The following is a 20,573-nucleotide window of genomic DNA, read 5'->3' on the forward strand; positions in this document are numbered from 1 at the left end:
TCCGGTTACCCAGTTATCATTTGGTTTAACCTCTCTGCTCTCTCCCTACTTTGGAGGCTGTGAAATCCTTAAGGGTCACATCTGGCTTTTCTTTGTTTCCTTATAAATTAGCAGTCAGCTCAGACACCTTCCCTGTGTGTGTGTATTAAATCGAGGAAAGCAGACTTTCCCCTGGGTTTTTCATAATATCATCACGTAGCTCAACACATAGCTCAACACTTCATTCTTTGAGATATATTGGGGTACAGATGCTCATGTGACTACTGTTAACAATGAGGGCCTCCCCCGAGCTGACACTCTGTCATACAACCCAACAGAAAGGGGGCAGTTTATTTTTCAAGCCCATACCCACTGCAGGAGGTAGGAACTGTTGCTCCCATTTGACAGATGGGACAATCAAGGCTCAGAGCACTTAGTGCATCTTCCCAAGGTCCCGCTGCTGTGGGTAGCAATGTTGGCATTTCCTGCGGAGTTACCTGACTCTTGGCATGGAGTTTCCTCCTGGTGCCAGGAAAGTGCTGGGTTTAACTGATGCTTGCTAATCACTTATGGGGAAGCCTGCTGAGGCCTTCTAGAAGCAGCGGCCTTCTGCCTGCTGTTTATATGCTCCCTCCCCCTTTCACTGTACTCCCGCACAAACAAAGGACAGGGTCTGGGCAGCGAGAACAAACCAGAAGCTGCTGGAATGTCCCTCGGTGGCCTTGGCGTCTATCCCCAGAGTCAGCCAATGAGGGGGGCCAGTTCACAGGTCTGTCAGTCCCTGAGACAATCCCTCCCTCTCTCCCTCTCTCGGCTCTCTGGTTTGCAGAAATCGTGTATTTAGCTTAGTCTGTGTAGCACCAAGTGCAGCAATACAGGGAGGGATATTTAGTACCACCAGGGCTGTTTTATCATGAAGAGCTCATAAGCATTGGGGGAGGATAAAAGATGGGGCAGGCATCCCAGAGGATGGGAGAGGCACCACTTTCTAATAGTTTTAAGGGTTTAAGGGTTGTCCTAGCATCCTCATGGCTCACTTCCTCTTCCTGCCCACTATCCTGCCTTCCCTGGAACCATTGGCTTTGGCCCTTCTTGCTCTGTCAGGGAGTGTTTGGCTCATCCTTCCTCTGTTCCACCTGTGCACACCAAGTCACAGCCCCCAAACTTGGAAGGGCAGTGGCTCATGTTGAGCCTCCCACGGGATGCTGGAAAATCAATAGGCCTGGCTCCAGGGCCAACATTCCACAGCCTGGCATCGGGTAGAATGCCCGTACAGGTTGAAATAGCAGGTACAGGTCTTGCTGAGGGAGATGCACACAGAGGCCTCTGGGCCAACTCAACAGCTGGCAGTGGCGGTCCGGGAAGGGACCATCTGTAGCTGGGAGAGCCAGTGCCTCCTGCGGTATGGGCGACATGGTGGATCTGAATTTGCTCGCTACTTAGCTACTGTGGCAATGATGGTTAGTGTAAGATTAGGGCAAAGATGGGTGGTGGCAGCTTCCAGGACTTCCAGGATAACTAACTCTTTGTTACTGGGGTGATGAGCATCCAGCCACCCTGAGGAATGTACAGCCTGTGGTGGGGGTGGTTCAATTCTCCATACGTGTTGTGGGGAAATGGCTCAAGCAGCAAATTGCTTGCCCTGCAAGTGTAAAGATCAGGGTTTGATGCCTAGAACCCAAGTTTTTATTTTAAAGCCAGACATGGGCACAGTGACAAGCCTTTGGGATCTCAGTGCTGGAGAGGCTGTGACAGGAGGATCTCTTGGGGCTCCCTGGCCAGTCAGCCTCACTTCATTTAGTGAGTTCCAGGCCAGTAAGAGACCCTGTCTCATAATACAAGGTGGACGGTATCTGAGGGATGACACCTGAGGCTGACCTCAGGCCTCCACCAGCAGAGCGCGCGTGTACACACACACACACACACACACACACACACACACACACACACACACCCCTGACAGGCTCCCTCCTCTGATTATAATTCTCATTTGGGAAGCAAAGACTTGTCTTATCTTTCTCAACTTCTATCGCCTAGGCACAGGTCCTCTGAATACAGAGCAAGCCCTCGCAGCTCTTGGCTGACTTGGACACCTAGCAACGGAGGGAGCTGGAGCTGGCAGAGTAATGGAGCTGGAGCCCAGGAAGCAGGTGCAGGGACGCTAGTGAAACAGGAGCGGAGAGCAGCCCCCTCAGGAGTTGACTGATCCCCTGCTCATGGCCTGATGGCTTTGGAAGTTCTTGTGATTCAATTTCAGGCCTGACAGGAAGAGGTCGGTAGGATGACAAGAGCGAGTCACAAGCAGGGCACGGGCGTGAGCCAAAGCCTTGCTCCGGCTAGCTTCTCTGTGCACGTGTGTGTGTGTGTGTGTGTGTGTGTGTGTGTGTGTGTGTGTGTGTGTACGTGCACGCACTTGTGTGTGGCGGTCACAGGGGAATGCTGAGTGTCTTTGTTAATTACTCTTGAGACAGAGTCTCAGTGAAATTAGAGCTTGCCAGTTCTAGTCAGCAAACTCCAGTGGCTCTCTCATTTTCATCTGCCCAGAATGATAAGTGGGTACCATCACATATGGCTTTTCTATGCAGGATGGGTTGGGGGACCTGAAAGGAGGTCCTTATGCCTGTACACATTCATTTATTAGGGCCACTTTCCCAGCGCCCCCTCTGGCCTCTTGAACATCCTTCAGCCTTAGTCAGTTAGTACAAGGGAATTCCCTAAGGAGAAACCACTATCAGTCACGCTCCATCTCTACTTTCACTTGCACATGGGCCTTCCTGGATGGAGGAGAGAAACAAGCCAGGACAGGGGAAGAACAAGAAGTTGGGCCATGGAAGAAAGACAGCCCAGCCTGGGAGGGGCGTACCTGAAGGCCTGGCCTCTATTACGTAGCGTGTGATGGGGCCTTTGCCAGGATCTCCGCTGGACCAGTGGATGGCAATGGCCGAGCTGTACCGTACGATGATTGGCACTCCTGGTGGTCCTGGGGCACCTGCAAACATCCCAGAGTGTAGAAGGGCATCCCTGGAGCCGAGATTGGCCTCCTTTATCAACAACCTGCGCTGGTGGCAGGGGGGCTGGGCAACCAGATCAACTCTGGCCATAGAGCTTCTGGGACCCGCTGCAAATACCGGATCTGAAGAGTATAATCTCGGGCCAGGCCTGCCAGGATGTGACTCCTGCCTCTTCTTGTTGGTCCCATACCCCACATTCTGAATCTCAGGGCAAAGCAAGGTGTAGGGGATGATCCTGGGATGAGCTCGAGGGCCGACTAAGCTCAGAGGACTAAGGCATTTGAATCCAGCCAGAACTTATTACACGATCCATTCATGGACTCCTCCAGGGGTGCCTCCTCCTCGGTTTGCCCATCGGCAAGGACCTTGGAGGAGAAAATCCTGGAAGGACATACCATGGTGGGCAGCAGAGGTGAATGGACTGATGGGCAAAGTGTGCCCAGGGATGAAAATTTGGTTGAAGGGGCTCCACTACCCTACCCCCATATGTGTACGAACGAGGTTAGGCTAGGTGTGGAGCGAGCAGGGTCCTAGGACACCTAAGGAGGAGAGCTTGGTGGGAGGTGTGTCTAACAGACCGAGACACTGGAGAGGGAGGGTTGGATAGCAGACAGGAGACAGCTTGGGTCGCTAGAGGACTGGGCCAGGTATCTGTGTATACAGCCTCCCGAACACCTCACTGGGAGTGTGTCAGCACAAGCCGGGTACCCTCCTTGAGACTGTTGCTATGTGTGGTCCCCACCAAGCCTGTTTCCCACTAGACACGAAGCTCTGCATCCCCAGAGCCAGGCACACAGCAGGCTTCCTATATAAGCTCATGGGGCCAGGGGTTGACGCAGCGGTGTGTGCATGAGTGCAGGCTGGTGGCCTCTGCCTGCCAGCTAGGAAGACAGCAGGAGTCCTAACTTCCCACCGAAGCACTCTGGGGCCCAGGAGAACCCTTCAACCCAGACGGGAGGCCAGAGACTTCTCACACAGCTGGACACCCCCGTGCCAGCTTCCGAAGACCTCACTGACTTTCTCCTTTTCTTCTTTAAGGAGCATCCTGCCCGCAGCCCATGAAGGGGAGGCGTGACCTGAGTGAGACTGGGGTACATACAGCCTGGAGTGGCCTTAGGAGTCCTTGCTTTGCACTCTGTATAGCACATCGCTCAGGGCTGAGGAAAGGGCTAGCTTTTCTGAAAGCCAAGGGCACCTGGGCTGGGTGTTGTCTTTTGCAGATCTCTCCAGTAGGGTAAGGTTGCCTTTCTTTCTTGGTTCCCTCCATCCCTCCTCTACTTCCTGTCCAACATCTTCCCTAACCTTCGCCACAGACTTGTAATCGGTGGCCTGCTATTTGCCAGCTCTCTTCCCGCTTTTAGATCCCAGCACGGCTCAGGTGAGAAGCAGAGCCCTGGGGCAGTTGGGACAGGAGCCTTCCATGGTCCTGCTAACGACTCTCTCCCAGAGTGTGACACAGGGGTGACAAACCCACTAGCTGGCAGAAGGCAAGAAGACCTGGGCTCTTCAGCCTTTTTTCCTCTTTGCAGCCCAAACTCTGGAGAAAGATCATTGTGTGGGGCTGGCTGTGGGGGGCGGGGAGGGAAGGAGGTGGCTTTCTGGAGGAAGTCCAGCTGGGCTGGGCTGGGCTGGATTCTTCCTCAAGAGAGGGGCGGGGGCAGCAGTGTTGCTAAGGAGGTGGTTTTTAAGTTCAGCATGGGAAAGCCTGAACCCGTGACAGGGCCTGTGGAGATTAAACCCTGACTGTCCCAGGGTCCCTGGTGGAAAGTGGGAAGTAAGAGGTCAGGGGGCACTGAAAGAGAGAATTAGACAGAGAGCCCAAGGGTGGGGCCCTGCACTGAAATACAAAGTGACCTAATTCCTATGTGTTTAAAAGCAGCTGGGAAAGCTTTTGGCGCAGGTCTCAGGGCCTGGGAGGCAGAGGCAGGTGGATCTCTGAGTTCCAGGCCAGCCTGGTCTACAGAGTTCCGGGACAGCCAGGGCTACACAGGGAAACCCTGTTTTGGGGAAAAGGGAGTGTTAGGTGTTGGGGAAGGCAGGCCTGGCTGTGAGGAGGTTCCCTGTGCATTGGAGAGATGCTGGGGGTGGCAGTGTCCTCACTACAGGAGATCTTGGCTGTCTCATGGAACCAGAACCTCCGTGTCCACCCAGGGACTGGACAACTGGACAAGAGCTGAGGGGATCCTTCTGCATCCTGCTCTGAGAGCCACTGCTGGGGTGGGGGAAGGGGGCGGTAGGGGAGGTGGTTCTGGCCAGGCTGGAGGTTTGGACACCTGCCAGGTGGTATCCTTCCTGCTCGGAGGTGACAGGGGCCAAGGGTTAGAGAGGAAGGAAAGAAAAGAGCGGGGGAGGGGTTGGGAGGCTGGGTGGTTGTGGTGGCTCGCTCTGGCAACTGAGGCAGGAGGAGGATAAATACCAGGCCAACCAGGGCTCTACAGTGAGGCAGACCCTGTGACAGCCTGGGATGTGTGTTATGTGCCTGTGTGGCAAGAGAGTCTAGAATAGCCCTGAGGTCTTAGTTGCTAACAACCAGGGCTGGGATGGGGCGGGGAGAAGAACAGAGCAGAGAGGGAGGAGTCAAGAAGAGGGAGAAAGAAGGAGGGGAAAGGAGGAGAGAGGGAGGAGCCTCGGGGTGGGCAGGGGATAGAAGAGAAAGTAAGCTCTGGGATTCCCAGGGTCTTTAGATCTGGCTCCAGACACCCTTGGGGTCCCTCCTACTTGGAGGCCCTAGGATGTGGGACCTTGGGCAACATGGCATCTCTCCTACCTTCTCCAGGGCCCGTGGTGATGTTGGCTTCGATCTCAGGCCCATAGGTGAAGGTCTTGGCTTTGATGCGGAAACGATAGGTCATGCCCTCGGCCAGGTCCTTCACCTTCAGCCACAGTGGGCCGCTCCCCTTCACATCCACTGTCACGATCTTGCTGACCCCTGCGGGGAAGGACTATGAGTAGGGGCTGCAGTAGCTGGTGAGAACAGGGCCACCGAGGCCACAGGCGGCAACTTGGAAGAGGCACCCGGAGGGAAACTGTCCTGTCTGCCCATCTCAGGATAGCCACAAGGTCTCCATCCTATCTCACTGCTGTGCCACACGTCAGCCTGCCCCCGTGACAGCATCCCAGAGAACCTGAAGTTTGGGCATCTCTCTTGGGAAGTTCTGTGAAGGTATTTCCAGAATTGGAGCTGGATGTCGGGCATCTTGTGACTACCCGAGCCCCAGCCCCACCTCTGTGCTCTTCCTGGCCAGTGAAAGCCTAGCTCCAGGGGTCCCACCATCTGTACCATTTGGTTTTTAGCATTGAAGTAGGGATGCTTCAATACCTCAGGTCATGGCTGCCAGGGCAGGATGGGGGCTTTCAACATGGTAATACTATGTGCTCTGTGCTTTCCCAATCCCAAAGTCTCCCTGAGCCAGGACCAGATTTCATTCTCTTGTGAAAGGTGTCTACTGGTCACCACAGAACCTGCTGTGGCCCTGGAGCTTGCCCTAGAGTCTTCATGTAAGTGTGTGTGTGTGTCTGGTTTCAGTTTATTCTTTCACCAAGCCAGAGTGTCAGGAGCATCCCCAATAGGGCTATGGAGTTTCACACTTAAGGAGAGAGCACCAAACACATAGTAGGTACTTTATTTAAATTTATTTATTTATGTATTTATTTTATTTATTTATTTATTTATTTATTTTTGGTTTTTGGAGACAGGGTTTCTCTGTGTGGCCCTGGTTGTCCTGGAACTTGTCCTGTAGACAAGGTTGGCCTCGAACTCAGAGATCCACTGCCTCGGCCTCCCTAGTGCTGGGATTAAAGGCATGTGATACCACCGCCTGGCCCATTTTGCAATTTTTGTCTTACATGTATGGATGTTTTGCTTGCATGTATGTCTGGGTACCACTTGTGTGTCTGGTGCCCAAGGAGGCCTAAGAGAGCATTAAATTCTCTGGAACTGGAGTTACAGTTATGAGCTGCCAGATGGGTGCTGGGAATTGAACTCAGGATCTCTGGAAGAGCAGCTCCTGCTCTTAACCTCTGAGTCATCTCTCCAGCCGCTGGCCTTATTTATTTTTGAGACATGGCCTCTGGTAACTCAAATTAGTCTCAAACTTGCTTTAAGGATGACGCTGAACTTCTGATCCTCCTGCCTCCACCTCCTAGGTCCTGGAATTACAGGCTTGAGCCACCATGGCTAGCTTATGTGGTGCTGAGAATGGGACCCAGGACTCTGTGTGCCAGGCCAGCACTCTCCCAGTGGAGACACACCACCTCTAACCCCTTTCATTGATTGAATGGGTCCTCTTTGATACTGCTGGGCAAACCCCTTACTGGCCTAGACCTTGGCTTTCCCTATTAGAAACAGGGGGTGCATGTGGCCTTCTGTAGAACTGTGGCACATGCTAAATGGTGACCCTTATGCAGGACCCCGTAAGGACATGGAGTTTAGACCTGGTGGTCTAGATCCTGATGAGATAAGATCACAAGAGGGCAAGTAGTCCATTTCTCAAAGCAGGAGGTCCCTGGGTAGGCTAGGCACAAGCTGCTCAGACAAGAGCCTGTCTAGGTCCTGGGCATCTCGTCTTTTTGACCTCTGACCTAGCCTTGCTCCTGCCTGTATCTCTTCTCAGGGCCTCCCTCCGCTATGCCCTTCCCCCCACCTCCCCCCCAGTTCTGACACAGCCCAGCTATGCAGGACAGGCTGTTGGCACCCAGGTGGTGGCTAGAAAGAGCAAGGGCATTCATTGTTCCCACCACTGACCCAGAACTGCTCCGCTGCCCAGTGTTCCCAGGCCCCACCCCTTGTTCTAACCACTGCTGGCTGGGGTGGGGGTGGGGTGGGGATTGAGGGGGGTGTGTTACCACAGAAGTGGTCACTTCCTGCCACCAGGGTGTCACTTCTAGGGCAGGCTCATCCTTGTGCCTAGTTCTAAGTAGACCCAGGCATTGAGAAGCCCCGTCCCTTTCTTGCCTGTATCTTTATCTTTTTATTCTTTTCTTTTAGTTTTTCTTTTTCTTTTTTTTTGTTTTATTTTTATTTTGAATTTTTATTTATTTATTTATTTTTGTTTTTTGAGACAGGGTCTCTCTGTGTAGCCTTGGCTGCCCTGGACTCACTTTGTAGACCAGGCTGGCCTCGAACTCACAGCAATCTGCCTGCCTCTGCCTCCAAAGTGCTGGGATTAAAGGCGTGCGCCACCACGCCCGGCCTTTTTTTAGTTTTTCAAGACGGGTTTCTATGTGTTTTCTTGGCTGTCCTAGGACTTGCTTTGTAAGACAGGCTGGCCTCGAACTCACAGTGATCCACCTGCCTCTGCCTCCCAAGTGCTGGGATTAAAGGCGTGTGCCACCACAGCTGGCTTCCCTGTTCTCTTAAAATAGCTTCAGGGGATAGGACAGTGATGACGTCTGGGGACTTCTGCTTGCCCCTGCTTCATGAGCAAGCTGGCCTTGGTACCTGATATCAACTGTCAGGGCGGCCAGTCCACCCCCTTCCAAGTGGAGCAGGGTCTTGGTCAGCGGGGCCTGGGAAGGGCAGTGGCTGAGAGGGAATGGTCTGAGGACAGTGCAGATGACCTGGGCTAGGGACAGTCATTTGCAGAGCAGCAGCGTGGTGATTGCTTACTCACACAGCTTCCTGGGGAGACACTCCCAGGCTTTCTTAAAGGGGTCCCTGACCCTCCAGTGGGGGGTATGCTGAGAACGCTGAGGATTGGAAGAGGGCCAGATAGCCTGAGAATAGCCGACAACTCTTTTCTCCAGCGTTCTGTCCACTCTTGGGGCAGCTATATTTTGCTTGGATTCCCTCTTTCTTCCTGATTCAGTTTATGGAACAGGAAGACTATGTTAAAGGTCCCCTGCCTGCATAGGAGATGGCAGCCCTACCCTGCTGCTTCCACCTCAGATGTTTTTCTCTCAGAAACACCCCTTCCCTCAGTCTCCCCCTTTATGAGAAGCAGACTCCTCCCATCTAACTGCTGAGCGGCAACCATGACACGATCCCGGGGTGCAAACCAGCCCTCAAAAGGGGGCAGAGTTCAGGCCACTTGGAAGGTTCCCCACTTACCATCCACTGGGGTGCAGGGCTCATACACCAGCCTGTAGCCTTCCAGAGGACCGTTGGGGAACTGTGGGGCTTCCCAGGACACATTCACTGAGGTTGTGGTCAGTTCGCTGAACTTGACCGAGCCTGGGGCGCTGGGGGCTGTGGAGAGACAGCAAAGGGTTTTTGTTTTGTTTTTTTTTTTGGTTTTGTTTTTCTCTTTCTGTGGAAGTTCAAAGGCTCAGGTCGGGCTCCAAGGAACTAGCAGGGGCATTTGGGTCCAAGCCCAGGAAAGAGAGAGAGTGAATCGAGGCACAAAAAGAAGGCAAGAGGGGTCAACCGAGGCCCTGAACCCTCTCTCCTCCTCCCCTGACGTCATTAGCACTCAGTTGCCTAATATTAGAGGCTCTGGCACTGCGAGAAAAGCCCTATTAAAGCCTGAGAGTCCGGACTCCCTCCTCGGTGGCTCTGAGCCCTGGCTAGTAGCATGGGACCAGGCACAGCATCACAATGGGTGACTCCCAAGGGTCATTGTGGGGCAAGACCATTTCCTGGCACCATGGGGTGTGTCTTTGAGCACTCCCGCTAGAGTAGGTGGGGAAGCCTCAGCCTAGCTACAGAGTGGGCGCTAAAGCAAGAACTCCGGAGACGTGGCCTTCCTTTCATCCCTGGGCTGCAAGGCTTGTTACGGAGACACCATGCTGTCAGGAGGAGCCAGACAAGGCCAGCCAGATCCTCTGGGAAGAGATGTTTTCTTCTTCTGAGACCCCCTGGGGGTAACTCTGACAACACAGAGATGGAAGCTTCTGGTGTGCGGTGGGAGGGGGAGCTGGGGGGTTGGGAAATGGAAGGGCGAAGTGGCAAGACAGGAAGCGCCCCCTCCCCGCCCCCAGCATCCCAAGCTGGTCGGGTGGATGGCCAAGCTATTATTGTCCAGAGCTGCCTCCCACCAAGCCAGAACTAATCTTGACATTTTCCGGCTCCATCTCCCTGGCTCGGTTGTCTTTGAAAGGGGGAGGTGAACTCAGGGCCCTTTCCTGTCCTCCTCCTCTCAACACACTTGTGTGTGTGTGTGTGGGGGGGGCGGGTAGAAGGACGTGGGACAGGACATTCTGTCCTACTGCGACAGTGCCGGAAGCTTCTAGGCTCCCGGGGGCTCATATCCGACCAGTGACACTGATGGAGCGTGGTCGAGATGGGCAGGCAGGCAGATGGATAGGCTAGCACACCCAAGCTCAGCCTCTGGCTGACCCAGGGGTGGGGTGGGGGTGGGGGAGCCAGTGAAGAGAAAGGCACCCTGGAGGTGGGGCTTGTCCCAGACAGGATCCCAGCTAGGAACTATCTCTGGTAGCTTGCTTTCTACAGCTGTTTAAGACTAGTGGGAGCCACAGTAAAGAGTGCATCTGGCTGGAAAAGCTGCTGTCTGGAGGCCAGGGCTGAAGGCTATGCCGTTTACTTCTGTACCCACAGACAATTGGTTCTAATCAAAAATCTGAGGATGCCTGGCTCACGTACAATGGTACCATATTGGCATATAAGCGATCCCTCCATCCTTTCTGTGGTGTTAGCAATTAAAGCCAGGGTATCCTTCTTTAGGCTAGGCAAGTGATGAAACCCAAAATCCCATTTAAGTCATTTCTAGGTTACTTATGATCTCTGATACAATGCAAACTGTATTGTAGCTATTTACTAAATATCCGGTGCTGCCCTTACATGTTCGGTATAGACACGTTTCCATTTGTTTGTTTGTTCTGAGACATCCTTCTGTAGTTCAGAGCGGTCTCGAACTTGCTGTGCAGCTGAAGGTGGTCCTGTTTTTTTTTTTTTTTTTTTTTGGTTTTTCGAGACAGGGTCTCTCTGTGTAGCCTTGACTGTCCTGGACTCACTTTGTAGACCAGGCTGGCCTCGAACTCACAGCGATCCACCTGCCTCTGCCTCCCGAGTGCTGGGACTAAAGGCGTGCGCCACCACGCCCGGCTCCTGTTCTTATCTATTTCTAAAGGTTTACTTTGATTTTCATTTATGCGCACGTGTGACTGTTCATATGTCACATGAGCACAGGTGCCCCATGGAGGTCAGAAAATGGGGTTGGTTCCCCGGAGCAAAAAGCATGGTTTCTCAGGTGCCTCTTGCCCATTGTAAAACAGAAGGGATACCACGCTGCCTCCCTAGGACTTCTATGAGGGACCCGGTGTGACACTGACTAAAAAGTGACTTTGGACACCTCAGCACAAGAGGATCTGCACCCTTGCTCCTTCCTCCATCACGCCGGTGTCTCGTGCCCACCCGGCCTCTCTATCTCTGTCCTCTCTGTCCTGTCTCTCAGTCCAGAAGGCAGAGCCAGTTTTTCTTTCTTTCTTTTTTTTTTTAGTTTTTCAAAAACACAAAAAGATCTAATTCTTGTACATTGGTGTTTTATCTACATGTATGTCTCTGTGAAGGCATCAGATGCCCTGAAACGGGAGTTACAGGCAGTTATAAGCTGCCATGTGGGTGCTGGAAATTGAATCTGAGTCCTTCGGAAAAGCAACCAGTAAACTCTTAACCACTGAGCCAGTCCAAGATCTAATTTTATTTATTTATTTATTTATTTTTGGTCTTTTTTTGAGACAGGGTTTCTCTGTGTAGCCTTGGCTGTCCTGGACTCACTTTGTAGACCAGGCTGGCCTCGAACTCACATCGATCTGCCTGCCTCTGCCTCCCAAATGCTGGGATTAAAGGCGTGCGCCACCACGCCTGGCTTCTCCATCATACTTGATACAAAATCTCCATCCTCCAGACCCTTGGGGACTCCAGCCTCATCTCACTTGTTTGTCAGCCTCCAGCTCTGTCCCTCTACTTCCCTTTGGTCTCCAAGCCTCTGCACCTGCTGGTCCCCCTGACAGGAACCCTGCTTCCTGCTCCGTCTCCAGAACTTCCCACAGCTGGTCTCCTCTTGCTCAGATCTCAGTTTAGGTGTAGCCATCCTGGCCAGGCCTGTCCAACGTGATCCACGCTTTGTTCCCCTTAGATCACCTATCCTCACCACCTCAGCCAGCTCATCTGTGCTTGTTTATGGTCTGTGGCCCTCCCCAGGACACAGACTTACTGTTTTGTTTTTTTTCTCACTGTTGCCTCACCAGCATGAAGCCAAAGTGTGGGCTCATTGAAGACAATGAAGGTTGGTGACATGAACAAAGGCAAGGAGACAAAAGAAGAGGAGGAAGCCAAATGCAGGCTGGGAGTGGCAGCCATGCCAAAGGCTGAGACAAGGTGGGCAGGACAGGCTAGGTGAGATCTGGGGGTTTTCTCAAGGTTTGCCTTGAGAGGCTTGTTTTTTTTGTTTTTGTTTTTTCTGGACATACAAGGCCTTTGGCAGGCTGCGCTCTTTCTAGGCAGGGCACCTGGAAGTGGGTTCTGGGTACTGAGCCTAGCTTCCTGGCTGGAGACAGCCCTGACACCAGGTGTAGCCTCCTGCCCCCACCCCCCCAAACAGACCTCCCCAACACTCCTTCCTACCTGCTTGCTGAGTCTGGCCCCGGGTCGGGGTGCTCCGTGGCCCATCCCCCGCGGCATTGAAGGCAGCCACACTGACCATGTAGGCCGTGTAGCCAGTTAGGTTCTTGAGTTTCACACTGTTCTCAGCCAGGAAGAGTGTCTTCACCCTCTCAGTGAGGTTCCTCCGTTGGACTTCCCAGAAATAAATCTGTGGGAACCAATGATTGTGGGGTGAGAGGAAGGAAGACATTAGGCTTTCCTCTGCTTCTGCCCCTTTCAGGGTTCAAAGGCACCATTGCTTTTGACCAGGATACAACATGGAAGTAGCTAAGAGCTATTTGAGAAAGGTTCTAGAACTTTCATTTTAGTAGCTAATACCCTGCCTTCAGGCTAACAGTATTGCCTCACTGAGGGGGAAAAAAAAAACAACAAAAAACCCATACCATTTTATGTAGACAATTAAAAACTGTGGGACTAAGCCAGGCGTGGTTGCTCACACCTTTAATCCCAGCACTCAGGGAGGCAGAGGCAGGCAGATCACAGTGAGTTAGAGGCTAGCCTGATCTACAAAGTGAGTCCAGTACAGTCAAGGCTACACACAGAAACCCTGTCTTGAAAATCCAAACAAAACAAAACAAAAACCCAAACAAACCAAAAAGACATCGATCGCTCTGGGACCCTCCATAAAGGTTTGGGCCGCCCAAACCTTGCAAAGGATTGGAGATCATTTGGCACCACCTGCTGGCCAAAGAGGTTGTTGTAGGCTACCCACTTTTCATGTCCTCCATACCAATAAAAGTGAGAAAGAGCTAATAAAAGCGTCCACCCACAGCATGCGCAACCAGCACTTAGGACATCTTGTTACTACTAAAGCTTTGCTTTTCTACAACCTTGCTTCCTTTTTTAAAAAGATTTTTTTTTTTTTAAATATGGGGAATTGAGGTCTTCACTCATAAAACCCACTCATCCGCTCCCTCACGCACTGACTCTGAGAGCCCAACAGCCACAAAGCTTCTGCTGGATTCAGAGTTGGGGAGAAACTCAAGGCTAGCGTCACGGGTCTGCACACGCCCCGAGCATCCACAGCTTGGTGAGCAGAGTCGGAGAACACTGCTAGGTTCTTGTAGGCAGAGGAAAGGGATGACGGATCCCTGCGGCCGCCGTTGAAATGCAGGGGGAGCTGGAACCGCAAAGGGGACTGAGGTGGGGGTGATGGGCCCTGTGAGGAGAACCAGGCGGGAGAGTGTCATGCCTCAACTGTGCAAGGCAAAGCCTGTGACCACTGGTTGAAGAAGAACAGGACAGATTTGTCAGCAGCCTTAGCAGGGTGAGATATGGAGGGGTCGTGAGAGAGAACCTACTTGGACTGGGATTTGGAAAAAGAGCAGAGGGGAAGACCAAGGAAGCAAGTATGGGATATTGTCATTGATATTTTTCTTTTTTCTTTTTCTTTTCTTTCTTTCTCTCTCTCTCTCTCTCTTTTTTTTTTTTTTTTTTTTTTTTTGAGACAGGGTTTCTCTACGTAGCCTTGGCTGTCCTGGACTCACTCTGTAGACCAAACTGGCCTCAAACTCACAGCAACCCACCTGCCTCTGCCTCCCGAGTGCTGGGAGTAAAGGCGTGCGCCACCACCGCCCGGATCTTGTCATTGATTTCTTTCTCCCTCCCTCTCCCCCTCTCCCCTCCCTCCGGGTCCTTCTCCCTCTGCTGAAGATCAAGCCCGAGTTTACAGATACTGTATCATGTCTGTGTATCACCGAGGCATAGCAAACCTAGCAAGCACGTTACCATTGGGCTGTACATCTATCTCATGGCAGACGCCTTTCAACTCTGCAGTAAAAGGACCAAGCGAGGAAACAATGAGATGTGAACAAAGACACGAGGTTAGGAAAGGGCATTTAAAAAGGAAATAAGCAGCCTGGTCTACAGAGAGTTTTCCAGGACAGCCAGGGCTACACAGAGAAACCCTGTCTCGGAAAACCAACCCCCATAAAAAGGGGGCGTGGCGGCTAGAGGGATGGCTCAGTGGTTAAGAGCACTTGCTGCTCTTGTTCGGTTCCCAGCACCCATCTAGTGGCTTTTACAACCTCCTGTAACTCCAGTTCCACGAGCTCTGACGCCCCCTTCTGGCCTCCTCGGGTCCCTGAACGCATGTGGTGCACATGAGCTCATGCAGACAAATATTCATTTCAAAATACTAAGTGATGAACAGAAGAGGAAACAAAAGTCAGAATGGCTTTAAGGCCCGGCTGAGGGTGACAGGCAGGCCTCTATAGGGAGATACACAGTGCTGCTGAGGAGACAGGGTCAGCAGCTGAGGGCCTTGCCCTTGGGCAGGACAGTGTCACGGTATAGGACAAACAGAAGCAGGGGTATCTGTGTGCCTCCAGTTGGCCTTTGTTAGATGATACACAGCAAAGGATAAGGGGGCTGAGTCTGGATCTTGGTCCCCAAGGTGACATGACTGACTGGTAGACTGCTCATTCATGGGAAGTGGGTATATACCAGGCTATGGGCAGGCACCCCAGTCCATTTGTGTCCCAGGTACCTACAGTCACACCTGACACATGGTTGGTACCCAACCGAGCTATGTCGTGCGGGGGAAGTGCCTCATACAGACAGGGGTCGGGGGTGGAGTGGCAGTGAATGACTTTGATCCCCATTTTTTATCTACTATGTTTTATTCCCAGCCCTTTTCCTTTTTAAAATGTATAGTTGACAAAGTTTTAATAGAATTAAGGTATATAACTAAGGCTGGAGAGATGGCTCAGAGGTTAAGAGCACTGTCTGCTCTTCCAGAGGTCCTGAGTTCAATCCCCCCTGCAACCATATGGTGGCTCACAACCATCTATAATAGGATCTGGTGCCCTCTTCTGGTATGTAGGTATACATGCAAACAGAACACTAATATATATAAAAGAAGTAAATAAATCATAAAAACAGAAATATAGGGCTGGAGAGATGGCTCAGAGGTTAAGAGCACCGACTGCTCTTCCAAAGGTCCTGAGTTAAATTCCCAGCAACCACATGGTGGCTCACAACCATCTATAATGTGATCTGGTGCCCTCTTCTGGCCAGCAGGTGTACATGCAGGCAGAAGACTATGCATAATAAATAAATAAATCTTTAAAAAAAGTTAAAAAAAAAAAAGAAATATAATGTTCTTTTTTGGGGGGTTGTTGTTTATAGTGCTAGAAACAGAACCCAGGGCATTGAGCATGCCAGGAGGCACTCCAGCATTATTACACCCCCAGCCATGCTGGTTCCCCCCCTTTTTGGAGGCAGGACTTACACAGCCCAGGCTGCTCTTGAACTTACAATGTGGCTGAGGATAACCTTGGGCTGACCTCTTAAGGGCTGGGATTATAGGTGTATGCCCACATACTTGCTGTTTTATGCCTGCTGGGGTTTGAACCCCAGGCATCATGACTCTTAGACAAGCTCTTTTACCTGCTGGGCCCCATCACCTCAAGCCCCCTGATGTTTTGATAGCCACCCACTGTGTTAAGCCAAGTTAACTGGCATCCATCAACTCACAGTTACCTCTTTTGATGCACAGTGAGAACTTTAAAAAAAAATTCATGTGTATGAGTACTCTCTTTTCATGCACACCAGAAGATGGACTCAGATTACATTATAGACAGTTGTGAGCCACCATGTGGGTGCTGGGAGTTGAACTTAGGACCTCTGGAAGAGCAGCCAGTGTGCTCTTAACTGCTGAGTTATCTCTCCAGCCCCCCATAGTGAGAACCTTTAGGAGTAAGCTTCTCAGCAGATTTCAGGTACACACTACAGTTTTATTGGCCACAGGTAGCATACTCGTATACTGCCGGTTAGATCTAAGAACGGTTCATCTTACATGCCTGAAACTTTCTCTTTCTTTTTTTCCTTTTCTGTTTTTTGAGACAGGGTTTCTTTGTGTAGTCTTGGCTGTCCTGGACTCAACTTTGTAGACCAGGCTGGCCTCGAACTCACAGTGATCTGCCTGCCTCTGCCTCCCCAGTGCTGAGATTAAAGGTGTGTACCACCACGAGCGCGCAGCTGCCTGAAACTCTTTTTGCCTGGGGTTATTTTTGGTTTTTGAGACGGCCTTACTCTGGCTCAGGAAGGCCTGGAACTCACTATGTGGCCCTGCCTCATCTGGGATTAAAAGTATCCACCACCAAGCTTGGACTGATACAGGAATGCTAATATTTTCCTACTTTCTTTTTTGAAACAGTGTCTCTCTATGTAGCCCTGGTTGGCTGGAATTCACAGAGACCTGGCCTGTCTCTGTCTTCTGAGTGCTGGGACTATAGGTGTGTGCCACCACGCCTAGCTTGAAATGTTTACCATTTGACCAGCATCTCTGTAGTCCCCTCCTAATCTGCCAACCACCTTCTACTTCCTGGTTGCATGACTCTTGACAATTTTGTTATTACTGTCCTAATATGCTGATGTGCGAGGCCATGCATGTGTAAGTGAGGTCATGTGGTTCAGTCTTTCTGTGTTTGGCTTATTTCACTTAACACAATGTCTTATGGGTTCATATAGCCTCATGGAAAAACAAAACAAAACAAAACAAAAACCAAATGGACCTTTCCAGGAAGAATACAAATACCATGGCTAACAGGAACCTGGAAAGGCAGCAGTCATTACTAAACATTGGGGCCGGAGGATGTGACTCCATGCCACAGTGACTAGCTGTGCGTCATGACACATGCTTGTAATCTCTACCACTTGGGTGGTAGAGGCAAGAGGACCAGAAGTCAAATGCCATTTTTAGCTACACAGTGAGTTCAAGACTAGCCTGGGTTACGCGAGACCCTGTCTCAAACAAAAAGTCGCAAGGGCCTGTCCCATGGCACCTACTGTGGAGGTTCTCAAGGTGTCAAAAGATAATCAGTCCTATAGAGAGATATTTGAAGCTTCCTATGCCATCACTGGAAATGTAAAACGGTGTAGCCACTGTGGGAAACAGTCTGGAATTCTTCAAAGAAAATTAAAAATAGAATTATCATGTGATCCAGCAATCTCATTTCTGGGAATGTATCCAAAAGTATTAAAATCAAGATCTTGAAGAAGGTATTTACACTCCCATGTTCCCTGCAGTAAGAGCCACAATAGTCAAGACGGGGAAAATCTAGGTGTCGGATTGCACACCTGACATGCAACAGTTGGAACACGGAGGCTGAGGGTCACAAGTTCAAGGTCATAGTGACATAGCTAGTTTCAAATCATCTTGAGCTAACATAAGACCATGTCTCAAAACAAGCAAGAAAGCAAGCAAGCAAACAAGCATAAAAAGCCTTCTTGGCTGGGCGTGGTGGCACATGCCTTTTATCCCAGCACTCCGGAGGCAGAGGCAGGTGAATCACTGTGAGTTTGAGGCCAGCCTGGTCTACAAAGCGAGTCCAGGACAGCCAAGGCTACACAGAGAAACCTTGTCTCAAAAAACAAAAACAAAAACAAAAAAAGTTCTAGCTGGGCGGTGGTGGCGCATGCCTTTAATCCCAGCACTTGAGAGGAAGAGGCAGGTGGATCCCTGTGAGTTCAAGGCCAGCCTGGTCTACAAAGCAAGTCCAGGACAGCCAAGGCTACACAGAGAAACCCTGTCTCAAAAAACCAAAACCAACCAACCAAACAAAACCCCCCAAAAAACCCAACCCAAACCAAAACCAAAACTCAAAACAAAAACCAAAACCAAAAAACAAAACAAAACAAAAAACAAACCAACAACAAAAAACCAAAAACAAAACCCCCAACAACAACAAAACTCTTCTAGATATTTGCCAGTGGGTGAGTAGGCACATGTGCCTGTGGGCATATGCAATAGAGTATTATTTTGCTTTAAAGGGATGGGAATCCTGTCACCTAGAGCAATATGAACCTACACCATCCTCTTGAGAGTTTCCCACTGTTTTTAGACTATAACACCTGGTGCTGTGTCGAGGCTATGCAAACAGTCACCTCCACACATCTCCTAGGAAACTCTGGCCCAACATTTTCCTCTGATATCTATGATCCCCAGCAGGTTGAACCGGCAGGTACAGAGGAGCCCGTGGGAAATGACAGCTGGTTATAACCGCTTCCCAGACTCCCCTCTTCTTGCCCTCTCTCCCTCACTTCATTCCCACAGACACTGAGCTGGGAAACTGGAGGGACCAGGTGGGACTTTGCTGTCTTCAATATCATGGTGACACCAGTTGTCTCTCCCCACCTTACTTATTATTTATTTATTTTATTTTATTTTATTTTTTATTTTCTATTTTTTTTTTTTTTATTTTTTCGAGACAGAGTCTCTCTGTGTAGCCTTGGCTGTCCTGGACTCACTTTGTAGACCAGGCTGGCCTCGAACTCACAGCGATCCGCCTGCCTCTGCCTCCCGAGTGCTGGGATTAAAGGCGTGCACCACCACGCCCGACCCTTTATTTTTTATTTTAATTTTGTTTTGATTTTTCGATACAGGGTGTCTCTGTGTAGCCTTGGCTGTCCTGGACTCGCTTTGTAGACCAGGCTGGCCTCAAACTCACAGTGATTCACCTGCCTCTTCCTCCCGAGTGCTGGGATTAAAGGCGTGCGCCACCACACCCGGCTTATTTGTTATTTATTTATTGCAGGGGGAGAAGGCAATGCTGGGATGGAGCCCAGGGCGTTGTGCATGATGAACAGTCTACCACTTATAACTTTCTCAGCCCTTTTTTTGTTTTGTTTGCTTATTGACAGCCTCGCGCAGCCTGGGCTACGATTCAACTAGCTATATTGTTGAGAACTTTGAACTCTTTTTTTGTTTTGTTTTGTTTTTTTGAGATGGGGTTCTCTGTGTAACAGCCCTGGCTGCCCTAGAACTTACTTTATAGACCAGGCTGGCCTCCAAGTCACAGAGATCTGACTGCCTCTGCTTTCTGAGTGCTGGGATGAAAGGCATGGGCCTCCGCTGCTCTGCCAGCTCTGTTTAAGGCCACGCTGACTATGTTTGTGTCTGCGGAGGACTAGCCGATCAAGCGGTTGCAACTGTTCATGTATGTTTAGCATCTTCCTATGCAAAAGTAGCCAGGACAATTTGTACACACACAGGCATGGCCATATTCCATTAAAACATTTTGTTTTTGTTTTTCGAAACAGGGTCTCTCTGTGTAGCGCTGGCTGGCCTGATCTCACTTTGTAGACCAGGCTGGTCTCACAACGCATAGAGATCCCCCTGCCTTTGCCTCCCAAGTGTTAGGATTAAAGACCTGTGCCACCTCCACCCAAATAAACTTTTTTTTTTAATGTAAAGACAGTAGGCTAGATTTGCCCTATGGGCTATAGTTGGCCAATTCTGCTAAACTGAATTTTCTGTCTAATTCCAGCATTTTTTTTTTATTGGACAGGATTTTGAATAGCCCAGGGTGGCCTCAAACTATGTAGCCAAGGATAGTCTAGAATTTATGACCCTCCTGTCTCTGCCTTCCCAGTGCTAGCATCACAGGTGCCATCACACCCCGTTTATGTGAAGCGGCAGGTTGGACCCAGGGTTTCGGGTCCAATCAACTTAGCTACATCCCTGTTCCCCTCCAGCATCTTAGAAAAAGCCAGTCAAGAGCAGCAAACTAGCTGGGGTGCAGTTCTCTCTTAACACCCCCATAACTGCTCCCTGGGCTGCACTTGTTCTGTCTCTCAACAGGAGCCGACAATCCGATTTTCCCTCTCCACAGAGGCACAATTTCTCCTTGGCGTCCTGAGTCATCACTCAGGCTTTTGTTCCAGGCCTTATTTGGGTTTTCTTTTGTTTTTCATCTGTGTCTGTGTAGGCTCTTTTGTCCCAGTACCTTCTATGTGCTGAACACTCCACAGTCCACATTTTTAGCTACAGCTTCCTTGTCTCCTTTGGTGGCTAGCAAATTTGTTTTTGTTTGTTTATTTTATTTTATTTTATTTTGTTTTATTTTTTTGAGACAGGGTTTCTCTGTGCAGCCTTGGCTGTCCTAGATTCACTTTGTAGACCAGGCTGGCCTCGAACTCACAGAGATCTACTTGCCTCCGCCTCCGCCTCCGTGTGCTGGTCTTGTTTATTGAGACAGGGTTTCTCTGTGCAGTCCTAGTCCTGCCTGTCCTGGAAC

At 50.6% G+C, this 20,573-nt stretch overlaps 1 protein-coding gene and 1 long non-coding RNA gene across 3 annotated transcripts in view; one reads left to right on the forward strand and one right to left on the reverse strand.

Annotated features, from left to right (window-relative positions):
- Positions 1–20,573, reverse strand: part of SDK2 (sidekick cell adhesion molecule 2) — a 286,136-nt gene that overhangs the window by 19,098 nt on the left and 246,465 nt on the right. For both annotated transcript variants that reach the window (XM_084750571.1, XM_084750570.1), the window contains 4 exons: positions 12,514–12,700; positions 9,040–9,177; positions 5,758–5,919; positions 2,843–2,968 (listed from right to left, as the gene is read on the reverse strand). In XM_084750571.1, coding sequence (XP_084606697.1) covers positions 2,843–2,968; positions 5,758–5,919; positions 9,040–9,177; positions 12,514–12,700 — 613 coding nt within the window. The remainder of the gene's footprint in view (positions 1–2,842; positions 2,969–5,757; positions 5,920–9,039; positions 9,178–12,513; positions 12,701–20,573) is intronic.
- LOC311579747 lies at positions 9,572–17,784 on the forward strand. Its single transcript, XR_014773241.1, has 3 exons — positions 9,572–9,824; positions 12,138–12,267; positions 14,004–17,784. It is a non-coding gene; the product is annotated as an uncharacterized lncRNA (long non-coding RNA).

The sequence above is a fragment of the Acomys minous genome (assembly GCF_964271855.1).
Source record: "Acomys minous genome assembly, chromosome: 12".
NCBI classification, from domain to species: Eukaryota; Metazoa; Chordata; class Mammalia; order Rodentia; family Muridae; genus Acomys; species Acomys minous.